Source organism: Pteronotus mesoamericanus, unplaced genomic scaffold (genome assembly GCF_021234165.1).
Source record: "Pteronotus mesoamericanus isolate MK-2021 breed Mesoamerican mustached bat unplaced genomic scaffold, CSHL_Meso_final contig_73, whole genome shotgun sequence".
NCBI lineage: Eukaryota > Metazoa > Chordata > Mammalia > Chiroptera > Mormoopidae > Pteronotus > Pteronotus mesoamericanus.
Genome location: NW_026555245.1, coordinates 21,670,336 through 21,689,989, shown reverse-complemented (window position 1 = coordinate 21,689,989; position 19,654 = coordinate 21,670,336). Strand labels below are relative to the sequence as shown.

Sequence of the window (19,654 nt, the reverse complement as noted above, 5' to 3'; positions counted from 1 at the left end):
GAAAGCCAACAACAGGAAAATGCTGTAAGAGCAAAAGTAAAATGACTGACAACACACGAAAGAACAAAAAATATAATTAATGGCTGACTTTTTATCAGAAACAATGAAGGCTAGAAAACCATAAAATGATATATTTGATTCTGACTAGAAAAACTGTCAACCATTAATTTTGTATCCAATAAAACTATTCTTCAAAACTGTAGGCAGAGCAAAACATTCCTAGATAAAGAGATTGAGAATTTGTTACTGACAAACCTGCATTACGAGCAATGTTACAGGAACTCCCTAAGGAAAAAAAAATGACATCAAATGGTATGCAGAAAAGAGTTAATAAAACAGTCCTGAGCAGGCTATACTAAAAAGAGTCTGCTTGCAAGGTTGGTCCTTGGCTGGCATCTGGGAATTTAATTTTGGAAGGGTTCCAACCATTCCTTAACTGATCAAATTAGTTGAGTATGCCTAAACTGTTTGTACAAATAGCATGACTTATGCTGAAACAGGCAATGTGGAATTTTTAGCATGTTGTCTGAAAGTGGGTCAAAAGTGTAATGACAACTGTACCAGGAAGATATCTTCAGACCAAAAAACCAAGCAGACAGGCAACTCCATAGTAGATACCTAATAGAATTATGGGGTAATTTACTTAGGGAAGATTGGGCCAAAGCAGATGGCCCAGCAGTTCTGTGCAAGTTTTTCTATGCTAAAGATTTCTTTTACTGCATCTTTTCTTTTTTTATCTTACTAGTATAACTCAGGTACTAATGATTGACAGGACAAAGAATGCAGTAGCTCCAAGACTACACCTCCTGGTGATCCATACTACCACCAGTTTGATATTCACCTTGATTGTTATCCTGGCCATTACTAACAATTTATGGTTACTTTTTAAGGAACACATATACTCATTAACTAGAAGGCTTACTAAGGTCAGTGAGGTTGGTCAAAAGTTACAGCATGAAAGGAGGACATGGAGGTAGTTTTTGTTCACATCTATACAACTATATATATGTGCTAAGCAGAGCACCCTCAATATAAACCTTGAGGACTGAGTCTATAAGAAGCTTACATGGTAGACAATATTGCACATATGCTGTCACAATTCAATGCTGGAGGAAGTAAACATATCCTATATGACTACTGAAGGAGGACCACTGGAGCTTGCACCTGGTTCCTTCCAATTTTCACCAATGAGCCTTTGAAATATTTGCGCTGTATCCTTTTGTTGCAATAAGTCATAAATAGAAGGCCCTGACTGGTGTGGCTTAGTTGGTTGGGCACTGGCCCACAAAGCAAAAGGTCGCCTGTTAGATTCCCAGTCAGGGCACGTGCGTGGGTTGCGGGTTTGGTCCTCAGTCAGGATGGGTTCGAGAGGCAACCCATCAATGTTTCTCTCCCTCTCTTTCTCCCTCCATTCCCCTCTAAAAATAAATAAAAAATCATAAACAAAACTACAAATTAAGTTCTGTGACTCTTCTCAGGAAATCACTGAACCAGGGAGTAGTTTTAGAGACTACTGACATGGTTCGTAACTTAAATCCAAAGGACAAAACCCAGAGTACAAGAAATGGCAAATAAGTGGATAAATGTAAAAACTGAATAAACATTTTTATCTTTTATCTTTTTTATAAAAGGGAATACACTGTACTGTTACATGCATGTAACATACATGACAATACCTCAAAGAAAAGGCTGGAGAACAGAACATTCAGGCAGAAAATGAGTATGAAAATAGAGCTTGAACAACACTATAATTAGATCTAATATACAAATACAGATAACTCCACACAACAGAAAAATACACATTTTTGTCAAGTGCACATGGACTATTCCCCAGACAGACCATAAGTTAGGCCACAGAGGAAGTCTTAATAGACTTAAAAGTATATATACATATATAGCCAAAGTATTTCTTCTGATCACAATGGAATGAAACCAAAGATCAACAATAAAAGGAAAACTGGAAAACTCACAAATATATGGAAATTAACTCTTTTAAACAACCAATGGGAAAGAAAAAAATCACAAAAGATATCAGGGAGGTGGGTGTGGTTTCAGTTTACACACTGCCTACTGGAGGACACTTCCTCCTGTGTTACTCTGTTGAAGGTTATTGTTCTCATCAGGAAACTGTGAATGGCTCTTGGTACATTGAAAATTTGTGCGAGATGCTGAGAAAATCTGGCTTCTCCCTGGAGTTCACAGAACTCCTCACACTGGTGAACAGGAACGTTTCTCGACACTGAGTGGACTTTTGCAAAGACCTAACTGCAAATGAAAAGAAGCAGGTCCCCTGCTTTATCTCCATGCTAACTAAAAAGCTTCATTTCTGTCCAAAATCAAAATAAGGCTATTTTATTTTATGTATTTGTATTCAAAATAGGTTTCCCTTTTGTAAAATATAAATAAGTATCACTGAATTAAAGAACTTTTTAAGAAAATAATTCCTGTAGGACACGGTGAAAGGGTTTGATATATGTAGAAAGAAAATCCTCAGGGAATTACTATAAATAAAAATACATAAACACTTGCAATACCTGAGTTTTTTAAGTTGCAAGAATACTCAAAATATCTGGCTAATTTAACTTGTATTTTGTGAACTTTCTAATAAAAGTGTTTGAACACCCCCAAAATTAAAAAATAAATAAAGAGGATTATAAGAGAATACTGCGAAAAACTGTATGCTGACAAACTGTATAACTTAGATGAAATGGACAAATTCTTAAAAAACACACAGCCAACAAACACTGAAACATGAATAGAAAATTTGAATAAACTTGTAACTAGAAAAAGGCTGAATTTGCAACCAAAAAATGCCCAAAAAGAAAAGCCCAAGACTATATCGTTTCACTAGTGAGACCTACCAAACTTTTAAAGAAAAATTAACACTAGTCCTTCTCAAATTCTTCCAAGAAATTGAAAGAGGAACACTAACTCATTCTGAGGCCAGCATTACTACCTTGATACCAAAGCCAAAGACCCTACAAGGAAAGAAAACTACAGGTCAATAACCCTGAAGATTATAACTGCAAAAATCCTCAATGAAATCAACAGCATATTAAAAGGATTATAAATAATAACCAGTGGGATTTATTTCCAGAATGCAAGAATGGTTCAACACATGAAAATCAATGTAATATACCAAATTAACAAAATAAAGGAAAGATACCGCATGACCGTATCAGTTGATTTACAAAAAAGTATGACAGAATTCAAGAACCTTTCCATGACAAAAACATTCAACAAACTACCTCAACATAATTAAAACCATATATGAAAAATGTACAGCCAAAAATCACTCAAAGGTGAATAACTAAAAAGCTTTTCCTCTCTAAGGTCAGAACAGACAAGGATGCTTTCACCACTTCCATGCAAAATAGCACTGACAGTCCTAGCCAAAGAAATTACCAACAAAAATAAATAAAAGGCATCCAAGTCAGAAAAAGTGAAATTATCTCCGTTCTCTGTTAACATCTCACATGTTAAGAAACATACTAGAGAGATACTAGAAAATACTAGAGAGATTTCACATGAAATTGTTAGCAATTATGAATTTAGCACAGTTGCAGGATACAGTATGAACACAAAAATCTGTTGTATTTCTTTGTAATAATTACAAAAAAGTGAAATTAAAGAAACAATTCTATTAATAGTATCAAAAAGAATAAAATACCTAGGATTAAGCTTAACCAAGGTGAAAAACACGTACACTGAAAACTACAAAATTATACTGAAATAAATTAAAGAAGATGCAAATAAAGAAACATGCTATGTTCATGGATTACATAAAAATATTAAGATGTTCATTCTACCCAAAGCTACCTACAGATTCAATGCAATCCCTAACAAAATCCTCATGCAATTTTTTTTGCCAAAATGTGAAAGTTCACCTTAAAATTAATATGGGATCTCAAGGGACCCCAAATAACCAAAACAATCTTGAAAAAGGGCAAAATTGGAAGTCTCGCACTTTCTGATTTCAAAACTTACTTCAAAACTAATCAAAATAGTGCCACCACATGGCACAAAAACTACACACATGTACGATTAAATGTTTTTCAACAATGGCACCAAGACCATTCAACAGGGTTATCCCTGTTCTTCTGAACACTTCGTTCAACAAACAGCACTAGGAAAATTGGATATCCAACAAAAATATGCAAATTTGGACACTTTTCTAGAACCATATGAAAAAATTAACAAAATAGATCACAGACAGAAATGTACGAAAACATAGAGCAAAAACTTTAAGACACTAGATTTGGCAATGATTTCTTGGATATAGTACCAAAAGCACAAGCAACAAAGGAAAACATAGTTAAGATGGGCTTCACCAAAATTAAACTTTTGGATATCAGAGGATACTTCAACAGGATGAAAAGGCAACCCACACAGTGAGAGAGAAAATATTTGCAAATCAAATATATTCAGAATACAGTAAGAACTACAACTCAATAACAAAAAGACATATAACACAATTTAAAAATGGGCAAGGAAACTGAATAGATATCCCTCCAAAGAAGACATACAAATGGCCAGTAAGCACATTAAAAGGTACTCGATATCACTTCTCATTAGGGAAATGCAAATCAAAACCACAATGAGATAACACTTTGCACCTATCCATTAGGATGCCTATCATAAAAATAAAAATTTTTTAAAAAGAAAAGTACAGGTGTTGGCAAGAATGTGGAGAAACTGGAACCCTTGAGTATTACTGGTGGGAATGTAAAATGGCACAACCACTATCAAAAAGGGTATTATGATTTCTAAAAAATTGCAATTTCTCAAAAATTAAATATACAATTACCATATGATCCAGCAATTCCGCTTTGGGGGACATACACAAAGGAATAAAAAAGCAGAGACTCAGCCCTGGTAAGGTGGCTCAGTTGCTTGAAGTGCAGTCCCAAACACTGAAAGGTTGTGGGATCAACCTAAGTTGCAGGGTTTGATCTGCCAGTCAGGGCGCTTAAGTGAGACAATGGATCAATGTTTCTTTCTCTTTCTGGTGGTGATGGTTGTACAACAATGTGCCATAGAACTGCACATTTAAAACTGAGTACAAAGTTAAATTTTATCTTAACATATTTTATCACATTAAAAACATGAAAGTAAAAAGAAGGGGACTGGGAAAATTGCTGTTTTACTAGAATTAAGTCAGTTTCAACCTGAGGTGTATAATGAAATCCACATTATAATTGCTAGAGCAACCATTAGTAAAGTAACTCTAAAAATATAGTGAAGCTATCAAAGTAATTAAAGGAGTAACAGATAAACAACATAAGAGATATAAAAAGGAAATAGCAAAACAGCTAATGTAAAACCAACCACATCAATAATTACATTGTATGTGAATGGACTAAGCACTCCAATCAAACAGCAGGGATTATCAGACTAGATTTTTAAAAACAACAACAAAAAAACCCAAGATTTAAATATAAACTGTCTATATAAGACACACTTCAGATTCAAAAATGTAAATAGTTTGTAAAAGTAAAAAGATTAAAAAAAAGCATGTCACACAAGCAATAAGCATAAGAGAACTGTACTGGTAATAGTATAAAAATACATTTTTAAGAAAAAATACAAAGAGAAACATTTCATATTAATAATGTATCAATCAAAAGAAACACGTAACAATTATAAATATATACAAATCTAACAATGCAGTCCCAAAATACATAAAGAAAAAAACTGACAAAACTAAAACAGGAAACAGACAATTCAACAGCAGAGTTGACAATTTCAATCTCCATGCTCAATAACTGCTAAAACTAGACTGAACATTAGCAAGGATGTAGAAGAGTTGAACAGTCAATCACGTCACCGAGCTTAACCTAACATTCAGAGAACACTCAGCGAATAGCAGAATGCATATTCTTTACAAATACACACAAAAAATTTTCTAACACAAATGACACACTAACCCATAAAACGGATCTTTAAAATCTCAAATAAAATATTTTAAAATGCAGGGTCTGGCATTTTATAACACTCCTGTTTTATTACAAAATATTTTATGACAAAATCTTAAACATGTAATTCTGTAATATAACAATATCATACTCAAGCACATCATATGATGCTTTAGGTGAAATGTTCAAATTAAAACTATAAGTTATTACATGCATATTATTACCCTACCAACCACACTCAAGCAGGCATTACCTCTGCCAGACCCTGTATATTCCCCAGTTACATGGCATTAAGTTAAAAATCAGTAACAAAGATTTTGGGATGTTCTCAAATATTTGGAAATTAAACCACACGTTTCTAAATAAACCATGATTCAAAGAAATTTTTTTAAAAAGCTTATAAACTGAACTGAAAACAAAATTCAAATACATCAGAAGTTATGGAATAGCGGGAGATGAACAACAAGGTAATAGAGGATTTTTAGGGCAAGAGAAGTATTCTGTATATTATAATGATGAATATATGTCATTACACATTTGCCCAAAGCCACTGAACATACAACACCAAGAGTAAACTCAGGTAAACTATGAACTTTTAGATGTGTGGGGAAGGTCATCAAGAAGACATAACCACCTTTTTGACCCAAGAGCTGGACCCAAGCAATTGGAGTCTCCTCCATCCTCTTCCCTATGATTTGGAATGTGCATTCCCTTTGCCTTCACTGCTCCCAGAAGTTGTTCCAAGGGTACAGTCTTGAGACAGAAATGTGTGGTTGTGACTACATGGATTAAATACATGACTGGCCCTAGTCAAAACCTTTATATAAACTTTCAAGATTTGGCATGTGGATGTGGAAATCTACTCATCTTAGAGCAACCCAAGGCAAGTCTTGTTAAGTTCCCTTGCTTATTAAACCTGCCACTTACCAACCTAGTGTGGTATGTATGTATCTTAGGTCTCCCAGGCCCCCCATGTACAGGGGCCACTTTCAGATTATACCCCGTAAGCTTCCTAGGAGGCTGTGACCCAATGGGGTAATTATAATGTGTCAATGTAGGTTCACCTTTGGTTAAAAAAAAAAAAAAAAAAAAGGTACCATTCTGATGGGTGAGGTTGCTAATGGGGGAGACTATGCATGTGTAGGAGTAGGAAATTCATACACCTTCCTCTCAATTTTACTGTACCTAAAACTGCTCAAAAAGACAAAGTTATGGGATATAGCTAAAGCAGTGTTTAGAAAAAAGCTTAGAGCTCCATATGCCTATATTTTAAAAAGTGAATTAATACTCAAAGCTTCGGACATAGTGAATGTAAAGCAAACTGAACACAAAACAAGTAGAAGAAAAAATAATTGTGTAAAGATTCAATAAAATAAGTCAGTCAAGATGGCAGATAGATTAACACAGCTCACCTCCTTGAACAACCACATCAAAATTACAACTAAACTATTAGAACCACCATCACTCAAAATCATCAGATATCAAGTTAAATGGAAGTCTGACAACTACGTAATTAAAGAAACCACATCCATCAAAACTGGTAGAAGGAGAGGAGATGCAGAACAAGCTGGTCCTATATCCATGTGTGGTAGATAAAAATCTGGAAACAGTCTCTCAGGAGTGAGAAGTCCCAGCGCCAACCACGGCCCCCAGCCCAGGGTTCTAGCACCAGGAATAAATCCCCATAACTTCTGGCTGCAAAAAACCAGAGGAGATTGAGTTGTAAGAAACTGCTGCAGTCTCAAGCAATTTCTCTTAAAGAACCCACACTCAGGTTACTCAGACTCACTCCCCCCTGAGCTTCAGCACTAGGGCAGCAGCTTGAATGGCACCAGTGGCATACAATGAGGAACTGAAGTGTATGGCATCAGGCAAGAGCAGGGGACAGCTTTCTCCCAGACAGAAAGGCAGGTAGAGGCCATTGTCTCTTTTCTGAACCTTGCCCACACAGAGCCACAGAGCCAGCAGGTGGGAACCATAACTCAGACTCCATCAACCTAGCTAACACTGTTTCCCTCACCTGGGAGATCCCCTGAGACTCCACCCCACCCAATTTACATGCCCACTCAAGTTGTTAACAGAAACTTTTCCATATGAATGGCTGGCCTAAACTCCTCCTTCACAGAGTCTAAGTCCTCTCAAACAAGCAACAGCTGGCCTCAATGAGCCCCAGCCCCCATACATCTTGCTATGTGGCCCCAGGCCTGGCACTAGCAACAGCCAGCCTAGATTCGCAGCTTGGCTTTGCCTGAGAAACTCCAAGCCCAGCACAAGTAGCAGCCCTCTCAGGTTGCTCTATAGATTATGCAGGGTGGCCCCAGGCAGAACACAGGTGGGGGCGGACCTTGGCCTCCACCACCAAGGAAACCTCAGAGCCTGTGCACCCAGTGGACAGCTACAGAACATGTTGAGTACCACCACCCTGTCCCTGCACAACTGAACCTCCACAGAGGCTGGATGTTGGTGGTGAGTGGACACAGTTAGTCCTTGTAGATGACTGGCCTACGTAAATCCCTCCCATTGATCTGCCAACAGCAATCAAGGCTTCACTACAAGAGGAGAGTGTACTCAGCCCACACAGCGGGTACCCAGCTTGGGGGATTGGGGAGGCTGTGCCACTGGACCCTGCAGGACACCTACTACATTAGGCCACACTACCGAGATACAGAATCAAAGCAGCTCTACTTAATACATAGAAACAAACATAAGGAGGCTGCCAAAATGATGAGACAAAGAAATATGACCCAAATGAAAGAACAGATCAAAATTCCAGAAAAAGAAACAAACAAAATGGAGAAAAGCAACCTCTAAGATGCACAGTTTAAAACACTGGCCATAACGGTGCTCAAGGAACTTAGTGAGGACCTCAGTAGCATAAAAAAAGATCCAGTCAGAAATGAAGGATACATTAATTGAAATAAAGAACAATTTACAGGAAAACAACAGTACAGTGGATAAAGCCAAGAATCAAATCAATGATATGGAATGAAAGGAACCAAAAAACAACCAATCAGAACAAGGAGAAAAAGAAATCCAAAAAAAAATGAGGATAATGTAAGCAGCCTCTGGTACAACTTCAGTGTTCCAACATTCGCAACACAGATGTTCCAGGAGAAGAGAAAAAGCAAGTAATGGGGCCTCTGTTTGAAAAAATAATGAAAGAAAACTTCCCTTATTTGGTAAAAGAAATAGACACGCAATTCCAGGAAACACAGAGAGTCCCAAACAAGATGGATGCAAAGAGGCCCATTCCAAGACACATCATAATTAAAATGTCAAAGGGTAAAGAGAGAATCTTAAAAGCAGCAAGAGAAAAGCAGTTAGTTATCTACAGGAGAGTTCCCATAAGACTGTCAACTGATTTCTGAAAAGTACCTTTGCAGGCTAATAGGGATTTGCAAGAAATGTTCCAAGTCATGAAAAGCAGGGACCTACAGCCAAGATTGCTCTACCCAGCAAAGACACCATTAGAATCAAAGGTCAGATAAAGAGTTTCCCAGGCAAGAAAAATCTAAAGGAGTTAATCATCACCAAACCATCATATTACATGAAATGTTAAAGGTACTTATATAAGAAAAAGATCAAAACTATGAACAAAAAATGGTAAAAATACAAATCTATCAACAATGAATCTAAAAATTAAACTAAGCAAACAAGAACAGAGACAGAATCATGGATAGGAAAAGCACTTTGATGGTGCCAGATGGGAGGGGTGTGTCAGGGAATGGGTGAAGAAGTGAGGGGATTAAGTAGTACAAATAGATAGTTACAGAATAGGCACAGGGATGTAAAGTACAGTGTAGGAAATGGAGTAGCCAAAGAACTTACACGCATGACCCATGGACATGAACAATGGTGTGGGTACTGCCTGAGTAATTGGGGATGCTGGATGGAGGGGGAAAACTGGAACCACCATAATAGCATAATTAATTAATTATAACAAAAAAATGAAAATCAACAAAATATAATACAAAGAATAGGTTGAGATCAGTAAAACCAAAAGTTGGCTCACTGAAAAGATTCACAAAATTAATAAAAATTTTAGTTAGACTAATGAAGACAATTCCTTGAGATATTCTATTAATTTTAGGATGGATTTTTATATTTCTGGAATGAAACAACTGTTGGAATTGCACTGAATCTGTAGATTGCTTCGCTTAACATTGGCATTTTAACAATATTAAGTCTTCAATCAATGAACACACATGTGAATGCTTTCCATTTATTTGAGTCTCCTTCAATTTCTTCCAGCAACATTTTGAAGTCTGACCTCCTTAGTTAAATTTAATCCTAGGTACTTAAATCTTTTTGATGCTCTTATAAATGGAACTGTTTTCTTATTTTTTTCAGATGTTTATTGTTACTGTATAGAATTGCAATTTATTTTGTGTGTCAATTTGTGTCCTACAATTTTGCTAAATTGGTTTATTAGTTCTAACTATAAAAAACTACAAGTAAGTTTTAGCAATGTTGCAGGACAGCAACATGCAAGAATGAATTTTCTATCTATACTCTATGCCAGTGACAATCTCAAAATGAAATTAACACGTTACTTCCAAACAGCATCATAAAAGATAAATAAAGCACATATGAGTAAATTTAACAAAATGTTTGAAAGACCTGTACACTGGAAACTGCAACATACTGCTAAGAGAAATTTTTTACAACCTAAATGAATGGAGAGACACCACATTTTTTATTGAGTGGAAGAGTCCATCCTAAAATGGCAATTCTCTATATTGATCTACAAATTTAGCACAATCCCCAGAAAGTCCCATTAAGTTCTTTTTGGATAGAAATTGACAAGATAATTCTAAAATATATATGGAAATACAACAAATCTAGAATAAACAAAATAATTTTTAGAACAAAAACAAAATAGGACTTTCACCACCCGATTTCTGAACTTGCCATAAAGCTACAGTGTGATGCACGCATGATGACAGACATATTTGATCAAGAGAACTAAACAGAAAAATGCAGAAATAAACCATTATATTTATGGTCAACTGGCTTTTGAGAAAGGTGCCAATGCATTTCAATAGTGAAGAGAGTCTTTCCAAGAAACAGTGCTAAGACAACTGGATCTGTATGTTAAAAGAAAAAAAAAAAAAGCAAACTAATTTTAGATCTTTGCCTAACACCGTATATTATATCAACTCAAAATAGATAACAGACTTATGTACCAGGACTTAAAATATAAAACTTCTACAGAAAACACAGAAAATGCCTTTGACTTTGGATTGGCCAAAAGTTTCTTAGATACAGAAAACATGATTCATAAAAGAAAAAAAAAGTTAGACTTCATCAAAATTAAACTTTTGCTCTCCAAACCATTAAGAAACTGAAAAGACAAATCAGACTGTGAGAAAATATATGCAATTCACATATCTGATAAAGAACTCTTATAATCCAGTAAGATAAACAGTCCAATTTATATGAGGGAGTAGGGTAGATCTAAACAGGCATTTCACCAAATAAGGCTAATAAACACATTGATTAAAATGCTAAACATTATCAGTCATTAAAGTCACAATGAGATATCTCAATAAGCTCACTAAAATGGTTTTAATAAAAGGATGTAGGGAAGAAAACCTTCATGTGTTGCTGATAGGGATGTAAAATATTACAGCTACTTTGGAACAGTTTTGCAGTTTCCTAAAAAGTTAAACATAAATTTACGATGTGACCTAGCATTTCCATTCCTAGGTATCTCCCCACAAGAAATGGTAATATACATTCACAGACATGTAAACAAATGTTTATACAGCAACATCAACCAATTAATGGATTTAAAAACTGTGGTATATTCATACAATGGAATAACATTTAGCAATAAAAGGAAGTACTACAAAAAACATTATACTAAATAAAAGCCAGGCACAAAAGACCACATATTATATGAGTACACTAACATGAAATTTCCAGAAAAGTCAAATCCAAAGAGACAAAAAAACAGGCCAATGGCTTCTTGGGGTTGGAGTGGGAACAGAGGTTGAATGCAAATAGGGATAATACTTTTGGGGCTGCTATGAATGCTCTGAAACTAGATTGTGATGATGACGGTTGCACAACTCTGTAAGTTTACTAAAAATTACTGTGTACTTTAACACATATTTATAAACCTCAATAAAACTGTTAGAAAACTAAACCACAGCAAGTTCTACTATAAATCAACAATATCCAAAACTTAACAGGTAAATTTAAATATAATTTATGATTGAAAAAGGCAAATCACCTGGGGAGACAAATAGGCTTGTGATGGCAACTCAAAGTAAAGCAATTAAAAGAAAGGTAAAATACCTTGACTCCAACCAACTGACGCTTGCTGATTCATAAACATACTTTAAGTAACTGTGTCACTTGTAGCAAGTGTGAATTCTAGAATATTTAGAAATATTTTTAAATTGTAAATTTACTTTATCTAATTTAATAAATTACCTAATACATAAAACTTTATTTAGCAGTAAGTGAAACACTTTAATACAATACTTCCGATACCACCACTTTAGATGACATTTACACTTATTTTTATTTATTAAATATTAAATATTTAATCATATAGTGAGAAAATAATTTTTTCAATTCTTCTTTAACCCTTTTGATTTAGATAAGGAGGAAATCTGTATGAGGTGCTAGTTTACTTTTAAACCTCTCTCCCGTACCAACTAACTGCCCTTTTTAAGAAAAGGGTGAGAGCCTTTAAACAGGAAGCGATTTTCGTAATATTGTTTTCATTGTATTCCCTCATACAGTAATCCTCTATTCATACAAGTGGTGCTAGGTTTCCATGTGCAGTAAAGATATAATGTATTTTAGAAGATAATATCAAGTTTAACAGGTTGAATATGTACTAGGAGAACAGGGTAAAAATCATGAATGAGGCATGTGAAGAACCTAAATTCAAGAAAATTTGCTTCCCATGATGTAAACCACCTAGGGCACAGTAAACTCAGAATGAGTGTTTACCTCTAATATAGATAATGTCAATGATTCAGAAGCACCTAAAGATGAGTGAAACACCTTTATTTGTTTATACTGCTTCTTGTGTGTGTGTCTTTCTTTTTCGACAGATTATATCAATATAAATACATACTAGGAATCAACAGTTCCCACTGATTATACTACTGCACCACAGTTTAAGTTTTGGTGAAGTATAGATTATCTAATAATTAAAGTAGGACCCTTTATCAAGTGCCACTTTTATTTCTAGCTTTATTGATATAATTGACATATAGCACTGTGTACGTTTAAAATGTACACGCTGGTCTGAAACACTTGATTCTTACAAAATGATCACCACCATAGTGTTAGCTAACACCTGACTCAGGTCACATAATTACCATAAATTACCATAATTACCATTTCTACGCCCTTGGCAACTTTCAAGTATATAACACAGTATTATTAACTATAATCACAAAGCTGTACATTAGATCCCCAGAACTTATTCATCTTACAGGTGGAAGTTTGTACTCTTTGATCAATATCCCCCCTTTTCCCCAACCCCCACAGTCCCTTGTAAGCACCATCTAACCTCTGTTTCATGACCTTGGCTTTTTTAGATTTCACATATGAAGTGGTATCATTTGTCTTTGTCAAATATCATAGTATTTGTCTTTGTCTGACTTATTTAACTTAGCATAATGCCCTCAAGGTCCATCTATGTTGTTACAAATGGCAAGATGTCCTTCTTTCTCATGGCTGAACAATATTCAATTTTGTATATATACACATTTTTATCCATTCATCCACTAACAGATACTTAGGTTGTTCCCATATATTGGCTACTATGAATAACATGATCTACTTTTCTACTATGTATTTCAAAAAAGTATTTAATTCACTTTCACATATATAACCCTCTTCAAAGAAGTTTCTTCTGAACTTAAAACTGTCATTTACCATATTTTTAAAACTACATGTCAACACTTTAAAAATCTTCCAATTATTAAAACTTAAAAAAATTCTCTGCTACATATAGTACAGATATCCTGAATTCATTAATTTATTTTAAAAATAGTTATTAAGCAAAAGTTTTGTGCAAGGCATTATAAATAATACAAAGTAAGATCGTTTCTGAACTCCAGAGTTATAACCTTGTTGGAGAAATAAAGCATGTGGCAAACTAACAATACAAAGAGAGTTCACCAAAAAAGTGTATTCTTCTGGTTATGGTAAATAAAGAATGACTCATATAGAAAGCAGACTTTCAACAGAAGCTCAAGGATAAGATTCTGATAGGTAGAGATGAGACAAGAGAGCATTCCAAGAGGGGAGTGTCTCTGATATCCAACTAAGGAATTTGAACTTCATTCTGTAACCAGCGCTGAACCCTAAAAGATTCCAAGCAATGGTTTATAAGGAAAGCTCTTTGAAGGCAGTAATAGATCTGAAAGGGTGAGAGTTGCTAAAAGGTAATGTCCTCCCTGAGGTTACACAGTTAACCAGATACCTGACCCTACAATTTGCTTCACTGAACACCTATCTCACTGTTTTCTATTATTAGCATACACCAACAAGAACAAGATTCTATTCAGAGTTACTCAAAGACACAGAATCCATAAGTTATTTTTATTAGCAACCTTCACAGTGATAACTCACAAAATTTTCATTTATCGTGTTAATACATGAACGTCTTTGGATAAAATGTTTTGTTTTAATACATAAAGTATGCCCCTTCATCCCTTTCACAGAGGGCCCATTTATGCTATCTTTCACAGGACATGTTCGAAAATATTGCTGAGGCTAATTTATATATTTGAAATAATCAATGACCTGAAAATTGAGATAACACTAATTTAGAATTACAGCATTCTAAGGTATCATTTTGTGACTTGCATGCACATATACAGACTTCCATATCAACAGTTAAATAGTATAGTATAGAAATAATTCTAGTCTCTCTGGTATAATACAAAACACAATTCACTTCTCAAAACACCCATGTCAATGATAAATCAGAATGTGTTTTAAATATCAGCTTCATCCTCGAAGCTGAAACTAGTCCTTTCACAATACCCTTGACAGAAAGATGTCATCAACTGTTCCATAAAGTTGCACCTCTACCACCCCAATTTAAGATATACATACTAAATCTTTTTTTGAGTACCCTTTTTTGGGTTCTAAAATATCTCAATGATCTCTGTTGTAAACTCTTGAGTAGTTTTCAGAATTTCTAAGAGGAATTACAAAATAGAAAAACCAAGCTTACATCAAGTTACACCATCAAACTAAAAATGAAATAAAAAAACAAAGCATCTACAAAGACTCTTTTGTTCACAAACACATTTAAACAACACTATACTACAGTCCTCAAATTTGGAGTCTGGAAAGAATTTTGAAGAGATATGGCCCTATAACACTGGGATTCCATTATATACTTAGGCTATATAATCATAGCTACAAGGAGTAGGTAAAAGTTCACTGAAAGACCACTGAAGTATATGGAAATTATTTTTAGAGATTTCATTTTAATGTTTCCATAGTTTAATAACTAATCAACACTTTACATAAAGCAATTCTTTTAGACATTAAAAAACCAATTCAGATTAATAAATCCACGTTCCTTCCATAAGGCTAGGTTTATTAAAACAATACATTCCTCTTTAGTGAGTTTAACTTAACTGAGATACCCAACAAAATTTGAAGCAAAGCACGTAATACGCTCTCATCTCTTTGATGTCTCTCCCTGTCTCCAAAATCTCTCATGTAGCTTTTAAGACTTCAACTATTCCGTAAAACCCTTCTTTAGATCTTCAAAATTCACTTTACCCTATAAAAATGTATATACTTGCATACACAACCTCTCCAATATCAAAATTTTCATATTCTCATGCACACCTTTTAGTCCAATTCAGTCTAAATTATGTGGGAATAAATGACAGCTCACTTTAACTGTAGGTGTTTTCACGTTTTGAAGAAGTTTGTTAACCTAACTTTACTTTAGCTTACATAGTCTCAGTAAGTTTAGAAATTAAAAAATCAAAATAAAAACTCAGATTCAGTGAAAAAAGGCATAATCCAGGAGAGGAGACTGGTAGCTGGAGTCTGACACCTGACCCAGTTACAGGTACCTGTTCCCCATTTACCCAGCTCTATAATCAAAGAGCTTAAAATCAACTGGTCCAACACTTCATTTTTAATTAAATTAAATTAAAGCTAATGCCAAAGATCAAGATTAACCACTCAAAAATCTACAATACTTTGCAGCCTCTTCTATTATTTCATTTCATTTTACCTCATACCTCTAGACCCATAGATTCCCTACAACCTAACTTTCTGTACACTGGACCTCAATGGTAGTAGCCGCAGGCCTTCTGTACAAAGTAGCTTTCTGTGTATAGGGTAGGAGTTTAAATGAAAGGAGTATGAGTAGTTTTAAATTCCAGGACTGCCTTAGATTTACACAATATTTTTATATAGTAACTCCAAAAACAAACAAAAAAAACCCCATAAAACAAAAACCAGATATTCTCAATATTCACAAAATTGAGGCATATTTTTGTTTCTTTTACAGAGGATTAAAGTAACGTACAGGCTTCTGGTCTATTCATTCCTCATATTAAGTCAACTTCTGCTTAAAAATGTTAGGTCCGCCTTTTTAGAGGTAAGAAAAGTTAAATTTTAGTCTTTACAATTTGTTGCATTAGAGTGAAATTACCCACTAAATTCAGAAGACAATTTAAAACTCAAGATATAATTATTTGTACTGTATGTGCTTTAAAGATACTAGTTATACACACCCAAACATAAAAAATTATTCAACTGCCACACAGTGTAAATGAATTAGTATCGTATATAAGAACCAGCTGATATACTACATATATATATTTCAAAAAAATGCAATCAATCACCAGACAGAATACTCACAATGTTGGCTTTATAATAGCCTATCTTGTTTTAATATATATTTAAAAATTAAATCTGCCAAAACTTAATGGTAAAAATCTGATTTACAGTCTATGGTAGTCACACAAAGGAGGTACCAGAAATGTCCAAATCTCATCATTACATTTACCAGGGTTGTGTGTGAGGACAGCAAAGGGCGTTCAAATGGTTAAACAGAGAGCTGAGGGTTTTAACTGATTTAACTAACGTCAGTATTTCACATAGATCTAATAAAGCCAAGGTCACAACCTATTCCCACAATGTACCTCAGAAAAGAGAAAAACTTCACTCTGACATCGATTAGTACTGCCTTCTTTGGGGAAAAAACAAGAACAAGAGCACTTTTATACCCTATTTTGTAGCTTTTATAGACAGTTCGCAAAAAAAAAAAAATATAGAGTGTATCTCATCCACTGCTTACTTTTTAAGCCTTCGCTCTTATCTACTCGGTAATTAGATACAAAACAAAACAAAACAAAACAGGATTCACAGCAAGTAAGAACAGAACTCAGTTTCGTGCTCTCCCCAAATCTTACTATTTCCAGCTGTTAGCATCCCTGATGTAGAGAGGACAGATTCGAGTTCTACTTCAATCCCTACTAACTCCTCCCACCCCCAACACACACACATTTCTCTACTTAACAACCCAAGTGCAGCAGAAAAAAGGACCAGCTTGACAATGGGGAGATGATGTGGGGAGACGAGGAGTTGGATAACCAGACCTTCAGAGAAAAAGAACTTTCGCTGTAGTTGCTAGAAATAAGTTATCAGAGGCCTGTAAAGTCTGGCACTGGGTAAGAGCCCAGCGGACCTTCCCTAACTCCAAATCAACGGCCTTTAAAGTGAAAGAGGGCTGGGAACGTAACAGCAGCCACAGCAGCCAGCTTTCTAATTGTGGAAAGTTTAGGCAAATTTGTTCACCGGGGAATGGGGGAAGGGAGAGGAGTGCAAGTCTGGGCTCAGCTGAGGGAGCGCGCGGGGTCTGCCCCGAGCACGGCGGTCGGTCCAACGCGGGAAGGCACAGGGATTTTTGGCAGCAGCAGCGACTGTATCCATCCCGGAGCCCCAGCCGGAGGACGGGCCCGGACTCCGGGTCAGAGTAGGTGGAACGAGGAGGTGGACGGCCAAGACAAGTGGGTCTGCGCGAAGGGGCAAGGGTCCGGGACTCTGGGTGGAAGTTGAGGGCGGGGTGGTGCCGGGACGCCGGAGAGGGAGCGGCGAGAGGCGGCGGGCAGCTCTACTTACTCGGCAGAACCAGATGCTCAGGCGGGCCGAGGCCAGCACTGCGAAGAAAGTCCTCTGGGGATCGGACTGAACGTGGAAAGGCGCCTCGGCTGGGCTCCCCAAAGGGCAGAGCAGCCTCTTGGGCCAGCCACTCAGGAAATACATGGTCCGCGCGGAGCCGCAGAAGCCGCGGCGCCCGGCGGCCCCCGGCCCCGTCCGTCACACTCAGCGGCCCGGGGCCGGACGCCCGCCTCCTACACCGCCACTGGCGGAGTCGGCGGCGACGGCAGCAGCAGCTGGGGGCATCTGCCCGCTGGCCTGGCCGGGCCGGGCCGGGCCGACACGATGCTAAGCTACGAAGGCACCTCCGAGCTGACGGGGCCCGAGGTTGGGGAAGGAGGGGGGAGGGAGCGCCCGGACTAAAGAGGGGGCGGGAGGAGAGCAGAGACCCGCCCCGGCCCCGCCCCATTCTCGGGCTGCGCGGGCGTCACCACGCCGCGTCGCGTGGGAAGGCTAGCGCGCGCGCGCGCACTGGGGACTTCTCCCTTCCCCCCCACCCCCGCCCCCGTCCTGCTTTCTGAAGCCCCGCCCTAATCTTCTCCAGCGGCCTCCGCGCAGAGTCTATACGCAAGCGGTTTTGCCCCTCTCTTTCTCTTGTGCACCTCCCACTCGCAATCTGGAGCGTATAGTCAGGGCCGGGAGGGCGGGACAATCGCCTGAGACTCGGAGGCCTGGAGGCTGAGCCAGGCGGTATGCTGTCTGCTCGGCCCCGCGGTACACGCCCCTCCCCTGGCCTAGCCAAATATGACTTCCCTTGTGGATTGGTAAGGCCTCTAGGGAGAGCTGCCCGGCGTTGCTCGGCCTGGGCGGTGGGGGTTGGGGAGAGAAGGGGGGAGATTGCCGGGTGGGGGGTAACGGGGGAGCGCGTGTCACGTCACCGTCCGGCTAGGATTCCAACCCCGGGCTCCTAGCCGCGACCTCTGTGCTAGGCTGTTAGGTGCATGGCCCAGTGATCCCTTATTGTGTGCTGTGAAAGCTGGTGGTGAAGTTCCTGCCCTCGTGGAGTGTACATCTAGAAGGGGCGTTTATTCAATCTGTAAATAGACACCCAACGACGAAAGTGCCTGAATCCTGTCCTGTCCTTTAAAAGTTTAAATCTAGTATATATTTTTGAATCCAGTTTACATTCCTCAGTCCTTTAAATGTTGGCCAAGGTGAGGCTGTCTGCCTCTTTTGTACCAGAAAAGACTTAAATCGAGACCTCATTTCAGAGCTGGAAAGGACTTTAGACATTATGTGTTCAGTATTTAACTTTTGGACCACAGGGATCACTTTAACAACTGTTTGTTTTATTGACCTGTGAGTAAGAGGACAGCATGAGCAGGGATAGAGTGTGGAGCGAGAGTAGGGGAGTCTGGGAAAAAACTTGCTTCTCATTGTTTACCTTTTTTGTACAGTTTGAATTTTTCTATATGTTTATATTACTTTTTCAATTAAAAATATCTATGTTAGTCCAGGTTAAAAAGAAAAAGTTAAATTACATTCAAAAAGTGGCAACATAGCAAAATAGAAAGTAACTTAATCCATATCAGATGTAACATTGTAGCTAGTACACATAACAAAAT

At 37.3% G+C, this 19,654-nt stretch overlaps 1 protein-coding gene across 2 annotated transcripts in view; it reads right to left on the bottom strand.

The window, feature by feature from the left end:
* The window catches only part of RIC1 (RIC1 homolog, RAB6A GEF complex partner 1), a 126,566-nt gene extending 108,145 nt beyond the window's left edge, over positions 1–18,421 (bottom strand). For both annotated transcript variants that reach the window (XM_054583099.1, XM_054583100.1), the window contains exon 1: positions 18,051–18,421. In XM_054583099.1, coding sequence (XP_054439074.1) covers positions 18,051–18,194 — 144 coding nt within the window. In that variant the 5' untranslated portion in view covers positions 18,195–18,421. The remainder of the gene's footprint in view (positions 1–18,050) is intronic.
* Between the last annotated feature and the right edge of the window lie 1,233 nt (positions 18,422–19,654).